An 18,304-nucleotide genomic window follows, 5' to 3' on the forward strand; every position below is an offset into this window, starting at 1 on the left:
ATGTTATGAATCATTATCATCATACATCGTCGTAGCAGGGAACATGTCCCCCTATAAGGAAAAAAAAGGCAATGGAAATAAGCCCCCTCCAAGCCCCATGATGGGATAGCGAATGGGCAGAGGCAGTTTCGAATAAGAAAAGGCAAGCCAAAGTTTACTCTTTAAACATGAGCCTGGAAAACGTTTTCAAACAGGTTGAAGCCAAAACAAAACACATCTTGAGAAACAAGAAAAGAATAGGATGGAAAAAATTATGTTGCACTTTGTCTTGAGATGTGCCTATCTTGGCCGTTTGGGACATGATACGCAGATTTAGAGGCTTTTTTATTCCATCAGTGAGACGTCTCTTGGGTGGGTTGAGGAGTTCGGCAACAAGCTAGCCTCACAGACTGCAAATAAATGGAATGAGTCCTCCCTATTGGTACCAGTTTACAAATAGAAGCTGGTTGGATCATAGCTATAGTTTATATGAACTGAAGACTATTCTGACCAGACTTGCCAACTCGACTCCAGGGATTGACGGTATCCAATATAGTTTTATCCAACATATCGGTGATACTACCCTCCTACATCTTGTAACTGATCAATGTGATCTTTGAATCAGGAAACATTCCCCCTTCATGGAAAACCCAATCCATTCTTCAATCTTCCAATCTATCCTTAAACCCAACAAAGACCCAAATTTTGGCTCTTCCTACCGCTCAATAACGTTCTCCACCCGGTTGAAGATGGCGAAACATATTTATTTATTTACTTGGTGAGATAATGCTTGGACCGGTTTGTGGAGAACTAGAAAAGTCTCCCCGAATCTAAATTTAAATTCAGGAAAAGAAAATGCACTATTGAAAGCGTGTCAATTCTGACATCCAAGATCAGAGCCGCTTTGACTAAAAAAGAATTCTTAATAGGTGTCTGTCTGGATTTAAGTGGAGCATATGATGTTATTATTCACATTCTAGAAGCTAATATACTGTGAATCAGAATCCTGTGAAAGCTCACGTCTTTCATAGCAAATTTGATTCATTCCAGAAATACAGAAATCAATGTTTGCAGTTATGCTGCGGTAAAGAGTTGAACAAGGTGCTGTCTCAGGGTTCTATCCTGAGCCCAATTCTCTTCATTATCTTATACGCATGACATCAGTGACATAGTTTCTATGGAGGCAAGTTTGCTTCAGTATGCGAATGATTTTTTCATGTATGCATGTGGGAAGAACCCAAAGAATCTAGAAAATGTTCTAAATGTAGGTGTGAGAAACATTAAGAATTGGTTAGTGGAACATGGTTTAGATCTATAGACAGGTAAAAGTATAGATGGCGAAAAACCCCAACCATAAAAGTTCAGCACGGAGATGTGTTAGTCCTTTTTACGACCCAAATATTGGGAATAATTTTGGATGTTCATCTTACATGGAACTCATACATAAATCACATAGTAAACAAGTGTCAAGCCGGATTGAATACGTTATGAGCAGTCTCGCGATTATGGTGGGGGAGTCACCCTTTTATACATTGAGACTTTTTTATTATGCATACATCCGGAGCCATCTTGACAATGCCTTGTTTGTTTTAGAACCATATTAAAAAAATAATCCCTAAAGACTCGACCGGATACAATCCCAAAGTCTGAGATAAGTCACCGGAGCCATGAAGTCCTCTCCAATTAACGCTTTACAAGTAGAGGCCTCTGATGCCCCACTCGGAATAATATAAACATTATGGTAAGGACTTTTAAGACCTAAAAATACAATGCGTACTGATTACAAGTTCTATAATGATCTTCTAAACTGCTGTTGATGAACTGTTATTATTTCACGTCCACGCTGTCAATTTGACCCATGAGATTTTGTTTCACCATGAACCCCAGAACACCAAAAAATATTTCCTCATAATAAAGTGAACATTGTCAGAATTTGATAACAAAGTAACAAATCTACAGCAGTCAAATACTGACCAAGAGGCAGTTGGAGACTTTCTTCACATTTAAAGAGAGAAAAAAAAGTATATCTTCTGTAAATCGTGCTCATGAGTAATGGAAGGAAGCGGAGAAATTATTTTTTTTCTTTAAAAAATACGGCAATCACAAATCCAACAGTTTTTGTAATTCTTACTTTTCGCAGTTTTCTTACAGATTTTATAAAGTAGTTTATTTATTGGTGTAAAATGATCATTTTTAATTTTTAAAAAGGCAAACGAAGCTCCAAAATCCAGTACTTGCAAGTGAAGATCTGTGTTTAAAAGTTGAATTTAAAGTTTTAGAAATTATTTTTTTTAGTATTATGCACAAACTAAACAAAGAAATTACAGAAATAACAAAAAACACAGAATTTGTCTGTGATAAATATGACAAAATCAACAAACAGCTTCAATATATTTCTGAAATTAAAAGTTCAGTCAGCGAACTACATGGTGATTCTAAAAAGAAATGAGTAATCATAAAAAATTTAGAAACAAAAGTTGATGCGCTCGAACAATCAGCCTGGATTAATTATGTGGAAACTTCAGGTGTGAGAGAAAGTGAGTCTGAAAATACAGTAAAAACAGCTATTCATTTGATAAACAAATTGGGGTTGACAGTAACACATGCGGACTTTCTTTCTGTAACACGTTAGTATGATAGAAGATCAAACCAACCAAGAAAAGTATCGATAAAAATTAAAAATGAACAAATAAAATTTGCAATACTCAAAATAAAAAAGAACCTAAATTAAATCAGAATTGAGGGAAAATCAAAGATATATATATATATATTGGAGAGATAATTCTTCATAATACAAAGATCTGTATGGAAAGCTAAAAGTAAAGCGAATGAGCTTTACGTGGATTAAAAATGGCATAGTAAACGTGGCACGAACTGAACAAAATTACAAAAATAACGATAAAAATTTATATTAGAGTGGTAATTACTTCATACTACAAAAGATCTGTTATGGAAAGCTAAAAATAATCTCAATGAGCTTTATGTGGATTAAAAATGAACAATTGATGAAGAAAGACACATCATCGAAAGTAATCAGCATTAAGCACGAAGATTCACATAGCTCTAAAATAGAAAACACTAGGTACCAAAAAAGTATTTTATACCATGGAAATTAAAAATGGACATTTTAGTTTATGGTTTTCTTTGTTTTTTATAACGAGCTATTTCTCGGAGATACTGAACAAAAGTATTGTCAACAGTTGTTTAAAAACTCCTTCAATTGTTTAAAAACTTTATTTTCGAAATAAAAACCTAAGTAATAAAATCCAAACAGGCGGCTTACTTCAGGACCGATGTCGTTGGGCATCAGGATTGGATGACTAAAAGAAGAAATCAAGTGGAGATTAGTCCACCTTAAGGTGTACTGGTTAACTCATTTGGCTACCATACCTGAGATCTCAGGTTCGATTCCCGGCATGGTCAGTCTTTGGACTAGCACCTGAAGCGTAAAACTGATTATCTTGCCTTTAGGTAAAAAATTACACTCCGACTGATCACTGCTGTCTCCTATGCACTGTGAGTGTTCGTTAGGACACGATGATAAATTAAATGACTTCAACTGACATTTGTGTGTCAAATAGCTCCATGAATAGTTTCCCCCCTCTCTTCCAAGGCCTCCCGTTCCTCCTGCGTTAACCGTACCGGCTGCCTCGACTTGCGCTCCACCTCGCCATGGGACTGGATCGAGGAAGCTACGCTATGTCTCAACCTCCATAGCATAGACGGTGTCAAACTCAACACCTCTTTTCTTCCGTTTGAGTATCCCAATAAGAGTATTACCCGGGATCGGTTGTGAAAGTTCTCCACTTTGCTCTGAATTGTGGCAAAGTTATCTGGATTCCGCTGACTAAAATAAAATAAAACAAAGATGAGTAATTATTTTTTCTGTGAACAAACATAATATCTTACAATATTGTGTGTTAAATTCAAAGTAAATATTTTACAAATAGAACCTTAGTGAAATTTTTTGACATTTGAAAAAAAAAAATATTTGCATATTGAACTTAGGATCTCCTGATACGGAGTCCACGACACATGGGACCACAACCGGTCTCAAATTGAGTTAAAAATAGATCAATGCTGGAAAGGCAAAAAAAAAATCAATTCTATTTATTGAAAAACAAATTATGTAATAAAAGTAAATAAATTGAAATATGATTTTGTTCTTTTCTAAGCAATCAATCAAGTCTCAAATAATTTATGCACTCATACGGCATCGCTTGTCGAAAATCTTTCATTGAATTTATTCATAAAAAGGACATGGTAATGTCGTCTATGGATGATTGGTGTATTTCCAAAAAATTTTTGATTAATTTTTAACAAAACTACAGCAACTGCTTTTTCTCTAAAAAAAACTCACTCTCTTAAGGTTAAATGCTTATAATATTGTGTAAATGTGTCCTCCGCACGGCAAAAATTCAAAAATCACGACAAAATTGTGCAAAAATCGTTTATCTAGGCAAGGCATACTGGACTGATTTAGGATCAAAAAATTTTAACACAGCATACATGCATATACATATTATATGTATAATTATTAATGGTGTGCGTTCCATATAAGCACATAAGCAGTGCCTACCCTACTAGAATTTTATTAAAACAATAACAAAAAATAATATACGATTTACTATTTGTAAAATTTTAAAAATGCGTCAAATGTATTTCGGTTAAGTCGTGTTTCGTTCCGATCGGCGCGCCGCTAATGGCAGAGGCACGAACTAAAAATGCCTATTTTTTGCAAATTGCAAATTCTTCAATTGTTTAAAAACATAATTTTCAAAATAAGAACCTAAGTAAAAAAATCCAAACAGGTGGGTAACTTTACATAAACGGCCCCGCCGATGCCGCTGGGCATCGAGGTCGATGACGTTTATAACACTATGTATGTGTCTAAGTATTTGATTGATGTTTTTGCCAACATTGAAAAAATATCACACACACGGTTGAAATTTCTGAAAAATTCTGAAATTTGTAAAAAAAAATCCAAGCTTTCCAACTTAAGTACTGGCTATGCACCGAATTACAATTTACAACTTCTTTTGTAGTTTTGGGGGTTTTTACAATGTTTTTCAGTTTTTTTTAAATGTTATATGGTCAATGCTTATTAAAATTTTTGAGTGAATGGTGTTCGATCAGTTAAAAACTTACCCCTGAATTATAAACATGTCTACTAACTTCCTTTAAGTGTTTCTCAATTCGCGAAAAAGTGGCAATTATTTGTGAAATAGAATGTTGAAATGTGTAAAAAGTTTTCTTTATCCTTATCCACAGTGTCAATATTGTGGAAAAATAAGAATGTTTATTTATCTGCATTTGAAATTTAGAAAATTGTATGTGGATAAACATTTATTATAATTTTCCTTAACAGTTTTATTTTTTCATTATCTGTACGAACTATACATATATTTATTTGTTTACTTGACGACAATATGCAGTGGCAATTAGCTTTTTAAAAAACCTCTTGGGTATAACTAGTAATGGTTATAACGAGCAAATTAAGCCAGTCCCATCTTTCTCGTAATAACCAAGTTCGACTGTATTTTAATATTTTAAACACGTGAATTAAATTCAAATTTCGTTTTTATTCTACATAGTGTTATTTGTTAATAGTATTACACATAATGTTAAATATGTCTTTAGAAATGTTGCAATTTGCCTGATCCTAACTTAGCGTTTTGCTATAAAAAAATAGTTACCAGTGTGACAAATCTATTTTCCACTGCAGAGAAACGAGAGTAGGGCGCAGGCGAATAGATTTTGGAATATTGCTGAAGATTTCTCTGGATAATACAGCTGACACTATTCTTTTGCAGCATGCCTTTGAAAGACTGTAAAAATAATAACACAGTAGAGTAAATAAGAACAAATGTAAACAGCATTTCATCATAATGCTGGTAATAATATCAAGTAACATTGTCAAAAAAGTTAAAGAGTTAGTTCCAATTATTTAAATGAACGAGTGATTGCGCAATTTATTTTTAATCTGGCAATATTTGAACCACCATAGGTTTCTGTTTAGGTACAAAGAGATGCATGAAATAAACCACAATTGAACATTGATATTGTACTGTAGCAGAACATTAGACGTGCTTACTTGATTGACTGAAGGTATTCCATGATTTCAGCTTCGTCAGATAAAGCAGCTTCTCTGTGTAGTATTTCAATTAGTCTCCGGATCGCCAAAGCTTCTAATGGCAAACCTTCCCAGTCCCAAGAGTCAGCCTCTTTTGGTATTTCTCCTTCCATTTCTTTTATCGCAACTGAAATCATGAAAAGCAAATTGATGTAGGTACTTTAGATTCGACATCTCATATTGACCTGTGTAAGAAAAAATGAATGCAGAGGAAACTTGGCTTACTGTGTATGAATTTCTTAACATCATCTTCAGACACTTTTGGAAATACTTTTGAAAAACGTTTTACTTGTGGATCGTCGTAAAATTCTAGTTTTTCTAACAACGAGAATTTTATCTGTGGTTTAATCTCCATTGTGTAAATTGTAACGGTAAAACTTATTTATGATATAAGTATGCACTAATTTCGAAAAATTAATTCAATTATCTTGTCACCTTATTGGGTCAATAACACAGACTATACGTCAATAACACCGGCCGCGCGAAACGCCATTCGACATCGTTATCGTTGACAGATAATACATAGATTACGTGCATACCACAGACTACAGGTGCATCCGTAAACAGGGAAAAACAAGTCATAGAAAAAAACCGTGGAAAAACCAGAGACAGACAAACAAGTACCTACCTTTTGAGTTTCCATTTTATTTTCTCACATTTTGATACGAGCTATATGTAGCTGTTTAAAATATTCATACAAAAAAATCTTTTGTCCCCATAAAAATAAGCAGGTATTTTCGTTTTGGATTATAAAATCAACCTCGTATTGGGAAAAACGCGGCGATATTTTAAAATATTTAAATTCGAATTTAAATATAACTTTCTAATACATTCTATTGTTCTCTAATCTGGGGTTTCTCAGCAAAAATACATTTAAGTATAACATTTTAGTTCATGCAAGCCAATTCCGAAAATAACAACATTTTAATTACCGCCTTTACAAATAAATACATTAAAATAAATCCCCATTTACCTAAGCCGTTACTAGGTATTTACAAGTATTTCGTCCATTATTAATGTCAATTACGACCTCCTGTTAAGGGGGAGTGGCCTGAAAAAATCTAAAATGTGATATTTAGATGGGATATTCAAAGTACTTGTAGTAATCTTAGACAGATTTTAAAAATACCTCGTCAAAATTTGAACTTTCTTCTAGGGCTCAATATCTTTTGTTTTTTTATATTGTAAGTTAACGAAAAAAAATCTCAAAGATTATGAAATCACTGAAAACAGTCATTTTTCGAATAGGTGTTAAACGTATTTGTAAATATGGTACGACCTTATTTTTTAGTTTATCGTAATGCTGAAATCTTCTTCTAAGGCTCAATATCTCGTTTTTTTTAAATAAGTTTTGTTGGGTCATTATATCGTATAAACTATCGCCATTTTGATTTAAAATTTACCCCCCCGTGATAACTTATGTATATTTCATTCAAGGAGACATTGGAAACGTATTCTCTTTTTTGCAATGAGCTCACCTCAAATAATACAAAAACCAAAGACGGGCAAAAATCAAAGGGCTAAAATCAAAGGGCAAAAATTAAAGGGCAAAAATCAAAGAGCAAAAATCCAGGGAAGTTCAATGTTTTTTTTTTAAACAACTGTTTGAAATCTGTTAGTTTTATTATTTATTCTAAGCACAGAATTGGATTTATTATTGAGGTAAATGATTATGGGTAGAACAAGATTTCGATTCAGAAATGCACATAATAGGAACGCTTCTAATAAAAACACTAACAAAAAGGGAGATAATATAGAGTTAATTTAATGTTGTATTAATTAAGATTAGGCTATACAGAATGTAGGAAACTGTGTAGTGAAAAATAATTAACCTTGGACCTTTTGATGCCTAATTTTCACCACCTTCAAAATTTAAAAAACAGGTCAGTAGCACTGCATACGCCAAGACTTTCATAATATCTTCTCAAAAATCTTTCCCAAAATGTTAATCTTAATAAACTTTTTAGAGGATCCAGTATTTATCTACAAATATCTGGGAATAAAAAAATGTTGATATAATGTTGTACCAAAATTAAAGTGAGTGAAAACATTAACGCTTATAATAACTATTTAAAAAATCCAGTCTTTTAAACAAACAGAAATTTTCAAACCCTATCTCTAAACTACACTATTTGCACATATGTACTACGGTTTTACTCAAGGTGCAACTTAATGTGATTCAAAACATAGTTTGAATCTGATTAGGCAAGTTGTATGCATGTTGAGCTGTCTACACATTTTCTAAAATGTATTTATTTGGCTTTTTGTAATTTCAGTGGTAATTTATTAAAAAAAAAACAAAAAAGTTATTGGCGTTATTTTTTAAGTTTCAATACATAATATTTAATTGATTTTTTTTAATGATTTGTTGTATGAACTGCTAAAATATTTGCCACAACTATTCATAACAAAAATAATACAATTCAGTAAAAAAAAATGCAATGGAAAATTTATTATGCTTTCTTTATTTAAATATATTTACACATATAAAAATACAGCATACATCAAGTAACCAATTTGTATTATATACCTATTCATAAAGTTTTTACAGACATTAATAAATAGTAATTCATATATATAAAATTTTATTAAGTACAATGTATATCATAAATAAAAATTACATGTCATTTGGAATGTTTTAAATTGAATTCTTATTCACAAAGAAATAATACTTAATATTTGTGTCAATAAAAGGTAAGTAATGATTGGTAAAATCATTAAAGCAATCCCATAATAAGTGCATAAGAGTATGTAAAAGTCATTAGATTTACTCATCTATTCTATCCATTCTAGTGGTACCAGCCAAAATATCAATTATTTATCTTATTAAGTACCTGGAGATAAAATTAATACTGTTAGAATTTTATAATAAATACATAAATATTTGGTGTTTAACTAATAAACAAGTAGAACAAAAATATATTAAACTATAGATAATGGACATTTCTAGTTACTAGTGCGATTTCAATAATTATTTTATAGCTAGTTTGTATAAAAATTATTAGGAAAAATAATTTTGAATTGCAATGAATACATTTTCCCCCATCTTTCAAATACTGATTTATAGGGCAGTGTTTTCTGAGATGTTATGTCGAGTGACAAAAACATTTCTTGTTATAATTTTTAACTGCATTGAAAGTTTTATTGATTGAATCGGCATTCACTTCGTAACACGGCATAGAAATACCTCTTTAATAAATTTGTATTTTACAATTGATTCGGTGAAGGCATTTATTAGTTATAAATATCCTCCACAGGATTAGAGAAAAGTGAAGCTAACAATTCTGGCTCGGTTAGATTCTTCTTAAATTTCTGTGCGATTTCTTGGATTTTATGTCTTCTGCGAACATGGGGCAGTTGATAACTGAAGCAGAAAAAAAATCATAAATGGTATTGTAAAATATAAAAAGATAAAAAGGTTGATTAAGGCTACCTCTTAACTTAAAGCAAAGAATCAACAAATAATTTATTGCAACAAAGAGGGAAAACATTATTGAGAAGGGAATATGGAATTCATCCGGCTGAACCATAAGAATCTCACCAACATAATAAAAGTTTCAGCTCCTTTACTTCACAAAAGTCAACAGATGGAAGAATTGAGGAAATGTGGATGTTTAAACATGGGTAGAATGGTGAATGTTACACGCTGTGTAAAGTGGCCACTTAAACCACCCAATGATAGGTCATAAGCCCTGTAAATGCCTAGACTTCCATATTTCCTTCTCAATAATGTTTTCCCTCTCTGTTCCAATAAATTTAAATATAAATAACTCCCTAGGGAGGAAATCCAGCCAGTCTGCAAGCATTTGGACATACTCAAACATTGTTGAATAATTTAAAGTAAAAATATTTTAAACACGCGTTTAATAACTCTAATTGTGACATACTTAATTAAAATTGATAGGATTATTATATATTTAAGTATAATGCACAGTTTGACAAGAATTTGCTTAGAACATCTGAAATAAAAATTTTGAGGGCAATTACAGGGAAAGCGCATAGAGATCAAATCCACAATGTAGAAATAAGACAGGGAGCAGAGCAAGAAGAAGATTCTTAAGGTTAAGATAACCTACCTATCATCCTGCAGCCGGGCCCTGCGAGCGATGTTGAGTGCCGTGTGGCGCAGGGCGGCCGGCAGGCGGCGCTGCTCCAGCACGGCCCCGTCGGCCAGGGGGGGGCAGGCGCCCCCGCGCACCTGCACGCGCACCACACCGCACTCCAGGGGACGCACCCACATGACGCACACGTCGTTGCGGCGCCACCACACCCCCGTCTCTGTATAGCGCAAGAGCCCATCTGACCGATAAATGAAGAAAAAAAAAATATTTTATGGCAAAAATTTTACTCCGTAACTATTAGGTGGGCTGATAATTAGTGAGGCTTGCAATGAAAAATAAAAATTTTCAGGCAAAAATAATTTTATTCTTCATCATAGTCAGTCAACTTTTAGCTCGATACTATGAATAAAGCAATTTTTCATATTTTTAATTCCTTCTGCATAATACGATTCCGGTAACTCTGCAAAATTGCCTTCAGTTTCCAACTGAACATCCTCATTCAATTCAAATCGATTTCCACAAAGCCTTCTTTTTAGTGATGTAATAATAACTTATATAAGTTATTAATTTAAAAAATACTTGGTACACTTCCACTTATTTATTTTGACCAATTAGCGCTTTCACCCTCTAATGGGCATCTTCAGACTGGTGAATATTATACAGTGTATGGATAATTTATATAAAACTAAATATTGTCTTAAGTGTAGGTACATTTAAAAATAAGTTGAAAAAAATACAATACGCAATATTGCAATGGAACAGAGTGAGACAAATGATCGAAACACGTGTTGGCGGTGTACTTTAAGAGGATATTCTATGCTATGAAAGATATTTATTGTTTTATTACAATGTACAGGGTCTAACTAAGGGGGCTAATAAGGGTGAGTTTTTAAATTCTATCTGCTGGTTTAATAAAATTCTATCACTATTATTTTTTATCCTATTTATTTCTAAAATTTCTAATCTATCTAACTTTTGACCTTTATGTCCTACATGTAAAATTTGTATGTTTTTTTCTTTATCAAAGTATGTTTAAATTCATTTGAATGTGATGCATAGTTTGATAAGTCGTTATTTAATCTATGTGAAGCTAAATGTTCTTTCACTCTATATTTAATAGCTCTCCCGCTTTTAGGTTTGTGAAAAATGCGAGTGCCTTGGACAGCCAGAAGGACAAATGCATCGATACTGGAAGAGCTCCATATTACAACTCGTCTATCAGTGGTGTGTTTGAGAAGGATACTGTCTTTCTTTGGACATATTGCTAGACGTGAGCCAGACAATCTAGAAAAGGCAATAATGTTTGGCCGAGTTGAAGGTAGGAGAAGCCGGGTAGAATCCCATATAGATGGACCGACCAAATAAAGACGGGGCTAAAATTTGATGAGTCAGTACGTCGGGCTGAGGACAGACTGGAGTGGAACAGACTAATCAAAAGTGTTCACGGTGATCACGATCCTCTGCATTGAGGGACCAACTTGGAAAAAGAAGAACAAATAGAAGTCGCGCGCGGCCAAATCTGGGGAATAAGGTGGATTGGGAAGCAATTCGAAGTGCAATTCATTCAATTTTCATTCATTCAACTTCAGTAATTTTTGCCCTCAATCGATCAATAATGATGCATAATACTTGCCAGTTACTGTTTTTCCTTTTTGCAAGTAATCGATGAAGACAATGCCATTAAATCCTCAAAATAAAGTGGCCATGATCATTTCAGCGGTTGTTTGCGCATTGGTCGCTTTGGAGTACTACCACAAACTTCAACCCATTATTTTTCTTGTTGATTTGACTCTGGATTGAAATGGTGGATCCATGTCTCATCCACAGTGATGTATATCGACGCAAAAACTCAAGGATCAGGCTAAAACAGCCCAAAACAAGCTTTCAAATTGCAAACTCGTTGCCACTTCTGGTCGACTGTATGCAATCGCGGCACCCATCGGGTGGAGAGTTGTCTCATGTTCAAATGTTTATGCAGGATAGTCTAAATGCGTTCTTATGAGATATTTACCATCACTAGATTTTGCTCACTTTCACGGGATCAACCATCACAATATCTTGGTTTTTTTAAATATCTTCTGGGATTGTGACCTCATTCGGGTGCCAACTTCGGTGCTTATCCTAAATGCTTGTACAATCAGTCTGATTTCAGCTGTCCACCGTTTTATGGTTCCATATGGCAGAAAAGGGTCACCATAAACAGAATAAAACCCGCGTTTGATTACTTCCTTTTAAAAATATTAATGAATCACGACATGATATTTGGCTTGATCCATTTTTTAAATAACAAAAAACTGAATTACTGCTCTCACACAAACAAAACACACTGAAATTTTCACAGATGCATTGTAATAGATTGTCCTTGAGAGGGACGTTTTTTTTGGTGCTAGATGCGCCATTTGTTGATAAGCTCACTAATTTTCAGCCCACCCAGTATTTATTTTCAACATAAACTCTGGTAACAAGAACAGCATCATGAGTAAGAAAGTTACCATGTTTTTCCAAATCATTACAGTTAAAACATTCACAATTTAATAATTTCACTATTGAGCCGAGTTCTGGTTCAGTGGTAGTGTCACAAACTCACGGGTCCCAAATTTGATTTTGTTTTTCTGGTAGAGTTGTTTCTAATTTTTAGAAAGTGACTTCAAAATTGAAATACATATTTGGCTAAATATTAAAATAAAAACTAATTTCTGTTTATTGATTATTTTTTAAATGGAATATAATTATGGATTATTGATCTCACCAATAGAAACATCAAGGTGATCTTCATAGCTTTCCAACCACACTATGAGAATTTTAGTGCATAACTGTCTGTTTCTCCTTCCACTACCTATAAAAATGGAAAGAAATAAAGGATACAATATAACCAGAAGAAAATATTTAAAAGAGATCATAACATTGTTGTGGCGGAAATATCTGTTAAGTAACATTTGAAAAATTGTTTAGGAGATTAATGAAATAATTTACCTTTTGATGATGGATTTTCTGTATAAATATTTTGTATTGATATATAAAAAGGAAAATGAAGTAATTTTATTTAAAAATATATTGGAGTAGATATATTCTGTTGAAACAAAATTGTATAATCTCATTGAGAAATAAAAAAATACTTTTAAAATAAGAGTTTTCAAATGTACACCACTTCATACTAATTGTTCAAATTTTGAAAAAGCAACGTCAAAAAAATCATTCCTTTTTAATCTGTTATTTTAAATACTTATTTCTATATAATTTCATTTGAAATCAAAAATAGTTTTTACATTTGACTACATGTTTATGAATATATTTAAGGGTATTAGAAGCAAACTTGGAAATCTCCATTGAAGGAGTTACTGCGATATTTGTGAAAAACTTTGAAAAAAAATTGAGATTTCTAATTATGTTTTCACTAACTCAATGAAGGATTTGCGGTGTCAAGTAGTATAATTGAAATCTGTTTTTGCAAGATTTAGAGATGGTTTTGAATTGCGCTATTATTTAGGTAGGTATGTTTTTATGTATGCTTCTAATACGCTTATTTATTGTACCTATAATTGTTTATTAAATTAATTTATCATAATGGGTTTGTAAAGCGTTTATCAAAAAAAAATATAACGAGAATGTGGTATAAAAAATGAAAATAAAATTATTTCTTACCAACTGAACTGAAACTCGAGTTTGGAGAATGTTTCTCGAAATCGAGTGATAGAGTTCTGGGTTTATCTGCGACAGAAGTTTTGTTGGTAGTGGTCGAGGCGACATTTGCTGAAGATTGACTGTGAGATTCACTCACACTCCTCTCGTACCAGTGGCCGGGTCCCAGGTTGTTGGAAACATCCCAAGAAGAGTTGCTGTTTGCTGATCCCATACTGCAGTGCGAAGGGCAGTTACCGTCTATGTCGGACTTCATGATGGATTCACCCACTTCCGTGTCTTCCTCCTTGTCAGTGGGGACTACGAATGCTATCTCTGAACTGGCATCGGCCCAGTAGAGAATGTGAGTGTCTCCATTATAAAGGGCGCCTCCGTGATCCTCCGTTTCTGCGGTAGATTGGTTCAGAGACTTGGCGTCAAAGCTTTCGTGGAAGTCAGGTTCTGCATCCGAGGTGACTGTTGGGTTGTAGCTGGTGTCAATGTGCCCAGTCCAACCGGCGTGATCTTTGACTTTCACGGGCCATCCGAGACTAAAATAAAATATTTGATCAAAATTTCAGGCACTTTTTCAATTTGTTAACCGCTCGAATGTAGATCTCAGCTCAAAATATCGGTTCCCGTTGAGTGCCGGAGCTAAGATCTGCACTTCAAAATCTTTAAGCGGAATTTATTATGGACTTTAGGGCCTAAAACGGATTTAACAGTTAAAACATTGTTTATACTAGCTAATAGCAAATTACGATTACAGTAGAACAAAATTACGATTTTTACAAACAAATTAGAACAGCGGGCCGGTTGATTGGCTGAAAAAGAAGCCATAGACTAACAAAGGTGCCCATTTTATCCAGTATTAGTAAAAATACTGAAATGCTTCAATTCTTTTTCGATAGCCTGTATATCCTACATTGGCTATTATTATTTAAAAATTCAGCTTTCGTTTTATTTTATTTTTTTAAGACAAAATTTTATATTATTTATGTTTAAAGCATTAACTTTGCGGTCAAACATTTTAACTAATGTTAGTAAATATTAGTATGTAACCACTTACTGACTTTTTATGTCCACTGGTTTCGAGACCTACCCGTACACATAAAAAATAACTAAAATTAAATAACATGGAGGTGTTTCACATTAAAAAGGCTTTGAAAAATAGTATTCCCCTAATAAATATTCAAATATCTTTTCATTATAGCCCACTTTTTGATTTAAAAATTAACCAATAGTGAAGCGTTCAACCTTCTAGCCCTTCCCCTTCCCATTCTCCAACACATCACTCAATATTGTTAATCTAATTTTTAGTGCATGTTCGGAAATGGTTGTGATTGTATCCCCATAAAACTCAGCATGTAATTCATGTATTTTTTCATAAATACTATGTGTACTATGGTGATGATAGAGGTGAAAGCGTATTGAAGTACTTGCATGTTGGAGTAGTGAGTGCCTTGACAAAGAGACGGGTATGCCTCGAAACCGGTAGACATACAAAGTCGGTAAGTGGTCTTATACTTAAATGAATGGCCTCCATTGACCATCAATAAATAAAAGTGAACTCACCCTCTTAGCATTTGTAAAAAGCCCCTGCTGACGGTATTACGCTTCTTAGTATTTCGTAGCAACTGTAAAGGTTCTCGCTGACCACGAGCGCAGTAGAATATGTGCGCTGTAGTAGCAGCTCGAGCTCCTAATCGGTCCAGTGCTAGCAATTCACAGCGGAACTCAGTGCTGGAAGAATCTAGTGCCAAAAGACGTGGTACTCCGCTCTGGATTAAGATAAGTGCATATGAGAAACTACGTACTAAGTTAGATACCATAAATTTATTCGTATTCATTTTAAAACTATAATACAGCATATGTGTATGTATATAACTAACAGTTCTGATGAGGCTGTTTTACGTTTTGTATAATTTTAAGAAGATCCTGTAATACATTATTTTTCTAAATCTTAAAATACTGTGCTAGAAAATCCCTCGGCATACGGTGTTGAAACGTCGTGTATTTAAAAACAAACATTTAACAAACATAACAAAAATTCATTATAAAAGTTATTAAAAAAAAACCGTCTACTTTTCCCACTGTTCAATTATTAAAAAAATTAAGGTTTTAGATATAAAATTGTTACATAAAAAGAATTGTTTGCTTTAAATACATAAAGGCAAAATAAATGATAGTGCTTCTAGGTCACAAAACGTAAGTACGCGACCTAGAACAGGTGGTAATATCTTAATTCCCAAATGAAAAACAACTACAGCTCAACATCATTATACTTACAGAGGAATATTTTTCTTTAATGAGATGAACAAAGAAAGTAAAAAGTACAGTCAGGAATATAATATATTTAAGAAAGAAGTGAAACGTTACATTTATAGCACTGTGTATGTGTAGCACTGATTAAAAACACCATTTATATATTTTTTGTGATTTATACATGTTAACCTTAAAATAATATTAATTAAAAATAAAATAAACAAACTATTGTAAGACGTCACTCCCCATTTTGTACACAGGAATTGTTTTTTTCTTTTACGTAATGGGAAACGTTAATGTAAATATATGTATTTAATTATTGTAAAAATTGTATTAAGTAGTAAAATTGAATTTATATTTGTTATCTGAATAAAAAAAGACAAAAAATAATATTGAAAAAATTCTAGCTAGTAAAAACAAAAAAAAATTATTTACATTTGTAAAGTTATTAAAAAAATTGCAACACACGTTAAAAAAAACATTTCAATTTATCTCTTTTAAAGTGGTCAATATTGAATTACGAGGTGATGGTTTGCTGTCGACAATATACTCTTAAATAATCTATTTTATATAATGAGGAAGTTCAGCGCTACGTGAAATTGAATATAAAAAAATGTTTTCTCACACATGGTAAAAATTAGAGCATTTCATTGTACGGCGAAATTTCAAAAATGTATGAAAAAATTAATAAAAATGAACTACTCTGAAATGTTACAAGTTCTTGTGAACTATCACCAATTAATTAGAGCATTGGTATGTGCTGTGATAGATTACCGGTTTCTGCATAGGCATTTTTTTCAACGTTTAGTGTATTTTGACAGCAACGGGGTTCTACTTTTAAACGTCAGTACAACTCGTGACGTCACTGGCGGAGTAATTACAAAATTAAAAAAAAATCATAGCGATCATAATACAATACACAAAAGCCGTTTTTTTTTTTTATTTTGGATTAGTTTAATAGTCTATTAACAAATTTTAAAAAACCACTGAACTTCTCCATTCATAAAAATAATCATAAAATGTAGACCTGTCTTGTATTCTATGAAAACTTATGTGACACAAAAGAGTTAAGATACACTCATACAAGACATTTAAGAGTTATAGTCTCATAATTACACATTTCATGTTTTATTATTGCATTAATGTGGTGCTATGCAACACAAGTTATTTTCTCCAGAAATTTAGAATAAATATGTAATTATAGACAAAATGTAGGTAATTTTTACCTTTTTCTCTCCTCCAATGTTTAGAAAGCCAAAGTGAGATAGAAAGAGACGAGCTGTTTGGAATTCTTCCACTGGTTCCGGTGGAACGCACTCCTCTGGGTTCTAAAAACATATACAATAAATGATTACGATTATTTTCAATTTATTATTAATTTGAAGAGAGGAAAGCCTTACAATAATACAAAAAAAACAATAACAGTGTAGTAAAACAGTATGTTTTGTTTTTTAGTTTTCAAAAGTTTTAATCAATATTTCAGTAAATACACATAGAAAAAAAAAAAAAAAAACCGTAATTTGCTCTATTGCATAGAACAAAAGCATTCCAAATTTATGGTTTGGTTTTAGTTTGGTTTTTAGTTTAACAACAAACGTGTAATGGACTGTTTCGGTTTGCGCTTGCAATTCTCAACCTAAGTCCCTACGGCTCGTTGTGTTGCTGTAATCTGTAGCTAACTTCGTAGTCAATAATCAAAGAATGGTTTTTCTCCGTACAAGCGACGATATTAGGTTATTGCTCGAAGAGATGAATGGTAAAGAATGTGAACTATACGAACTGTTAAATAACATTTTATAGAATAATGAAATGCTATAGAATCCTAAAAACAAGAGGTATGTACCATAGTTCAAGTGTAACTAAGAATAATCCAAGAAATAAATCTACTTTAATTAGAGTACGGTAATGTATTTGAAAAAAGGTGAGATTATTTACTGATTGTGATTCAGGATTATCCCTGGCAGCTTTTTCAATTGCTGCTTGAGTCTCTAATAATTTGAAGAGTTGCGATGCTCCCGGGTCATTCAATGACCTCAGAACAGAATCCAATGATGGGAATGATTTGTCACTGAAAATAAAAACATAATTTTGTAAGGGAAGTAACTGAAAGACATATTTGAAAAATGAATCGGTGGGTTTTAAACCTGCCCAAGTATATTAAATATACATGTATTTACAATGATAATATAAACAGAAGAAGTGTAAATATTTGATAGTTATATCAACAAAAATAAAAAAAAGATTTAAA

At 32.7% G+C, this 18,304-nt stretch overlaps 2 protein-coding genes across 4 annotated transcripts in view; both read right to left on the reverse strand.

The window, feature by feature from the left end:
• Window positions 1-3,198: 3,198 nt before the first annotated feature.
• Window positions 3,199-6,659, reverse strand: LOC148280699 (uncharacterized). The gene is made up of 4 exons (XM_088227974.1): window positions 6,338-6,659; window positions 6,074-6,239; window positions 5,676-5,807; window positions 3,199-3,826 (listed from the first exon to the last, which is right to left on the reverse strand). The coding sequence occupies exons 1-4, from the start codon at window positions 6,465-6,467 to the stop codon at window positions 3,553-3,555; spliced, it is 702 nt and encodes a 233-aa protein (XP_088084100.1). The 5' UTR covers window positions 6,468-6,659; the 3' UTR covers window positions 3,199-3,552.
• Window positions 6,660-8,564: 1,905 nt separating this feature from the next.
• The window catches only part of LOC148280700 (ral GTPase-activating protein subunit beta), a 47,600-nt gene continuing 37,860 nt past the window's right edge, over window positions 8,565-18,304 (reverse strand). For all 3 annotated transcript variants that reach the window (XM_088227978.1, XM_088227977.1, XM_088227976.1), the window contains 7 exons: window positions 17,992-18,124; window positions 17,283-17,384; window positions 15,367-15,572; window positions 13,816-14,342; window positions 12,923-13,009; window positions 10,189-10,411; window positions 8,565-9,476 (listed from right to left, as the gene is read on the reverse strand). In XM_088227978.1, the coding sequence (XP_088084104.1) occupies window positions 9,347-9,476; window positions 10,189-10,411; window positions 12,923-13,009; window positions 13,816-14,342; window positions 15,367-15,572; window positions 17,283-17,384; window positions 17,992-18,124 (1,408 nt within the window). In that variant the 3' untranslated portion in view covers window positions 8,565-9,346. The remainder of the gene's footprint in view (window positions 9,477-10,188; window positions 10,412-12,922; window positions 13,010-13,815; window positions 14,343-15,366; window positions 15,573-17,282; window positions 17,385-17,991; window positions 18,125-18,304) is intronic.

This window comes from Micrasema longulum, unplaced genomic scaffold, assembly GCF_059751315.1.
Source record: "Micrasema longulum isolate JH-2025_06_02 unplaced genomic scaffold, ASM5975131v1 h1tg000549l, whole genome shotgun sequence".
Classification (NCBI taxonomy): Eukaryota; Metazoa; Arthropoda; class Insecta; order Trichoptera; family Brachycentridae; genus Micrasema; species Micrasema longulum.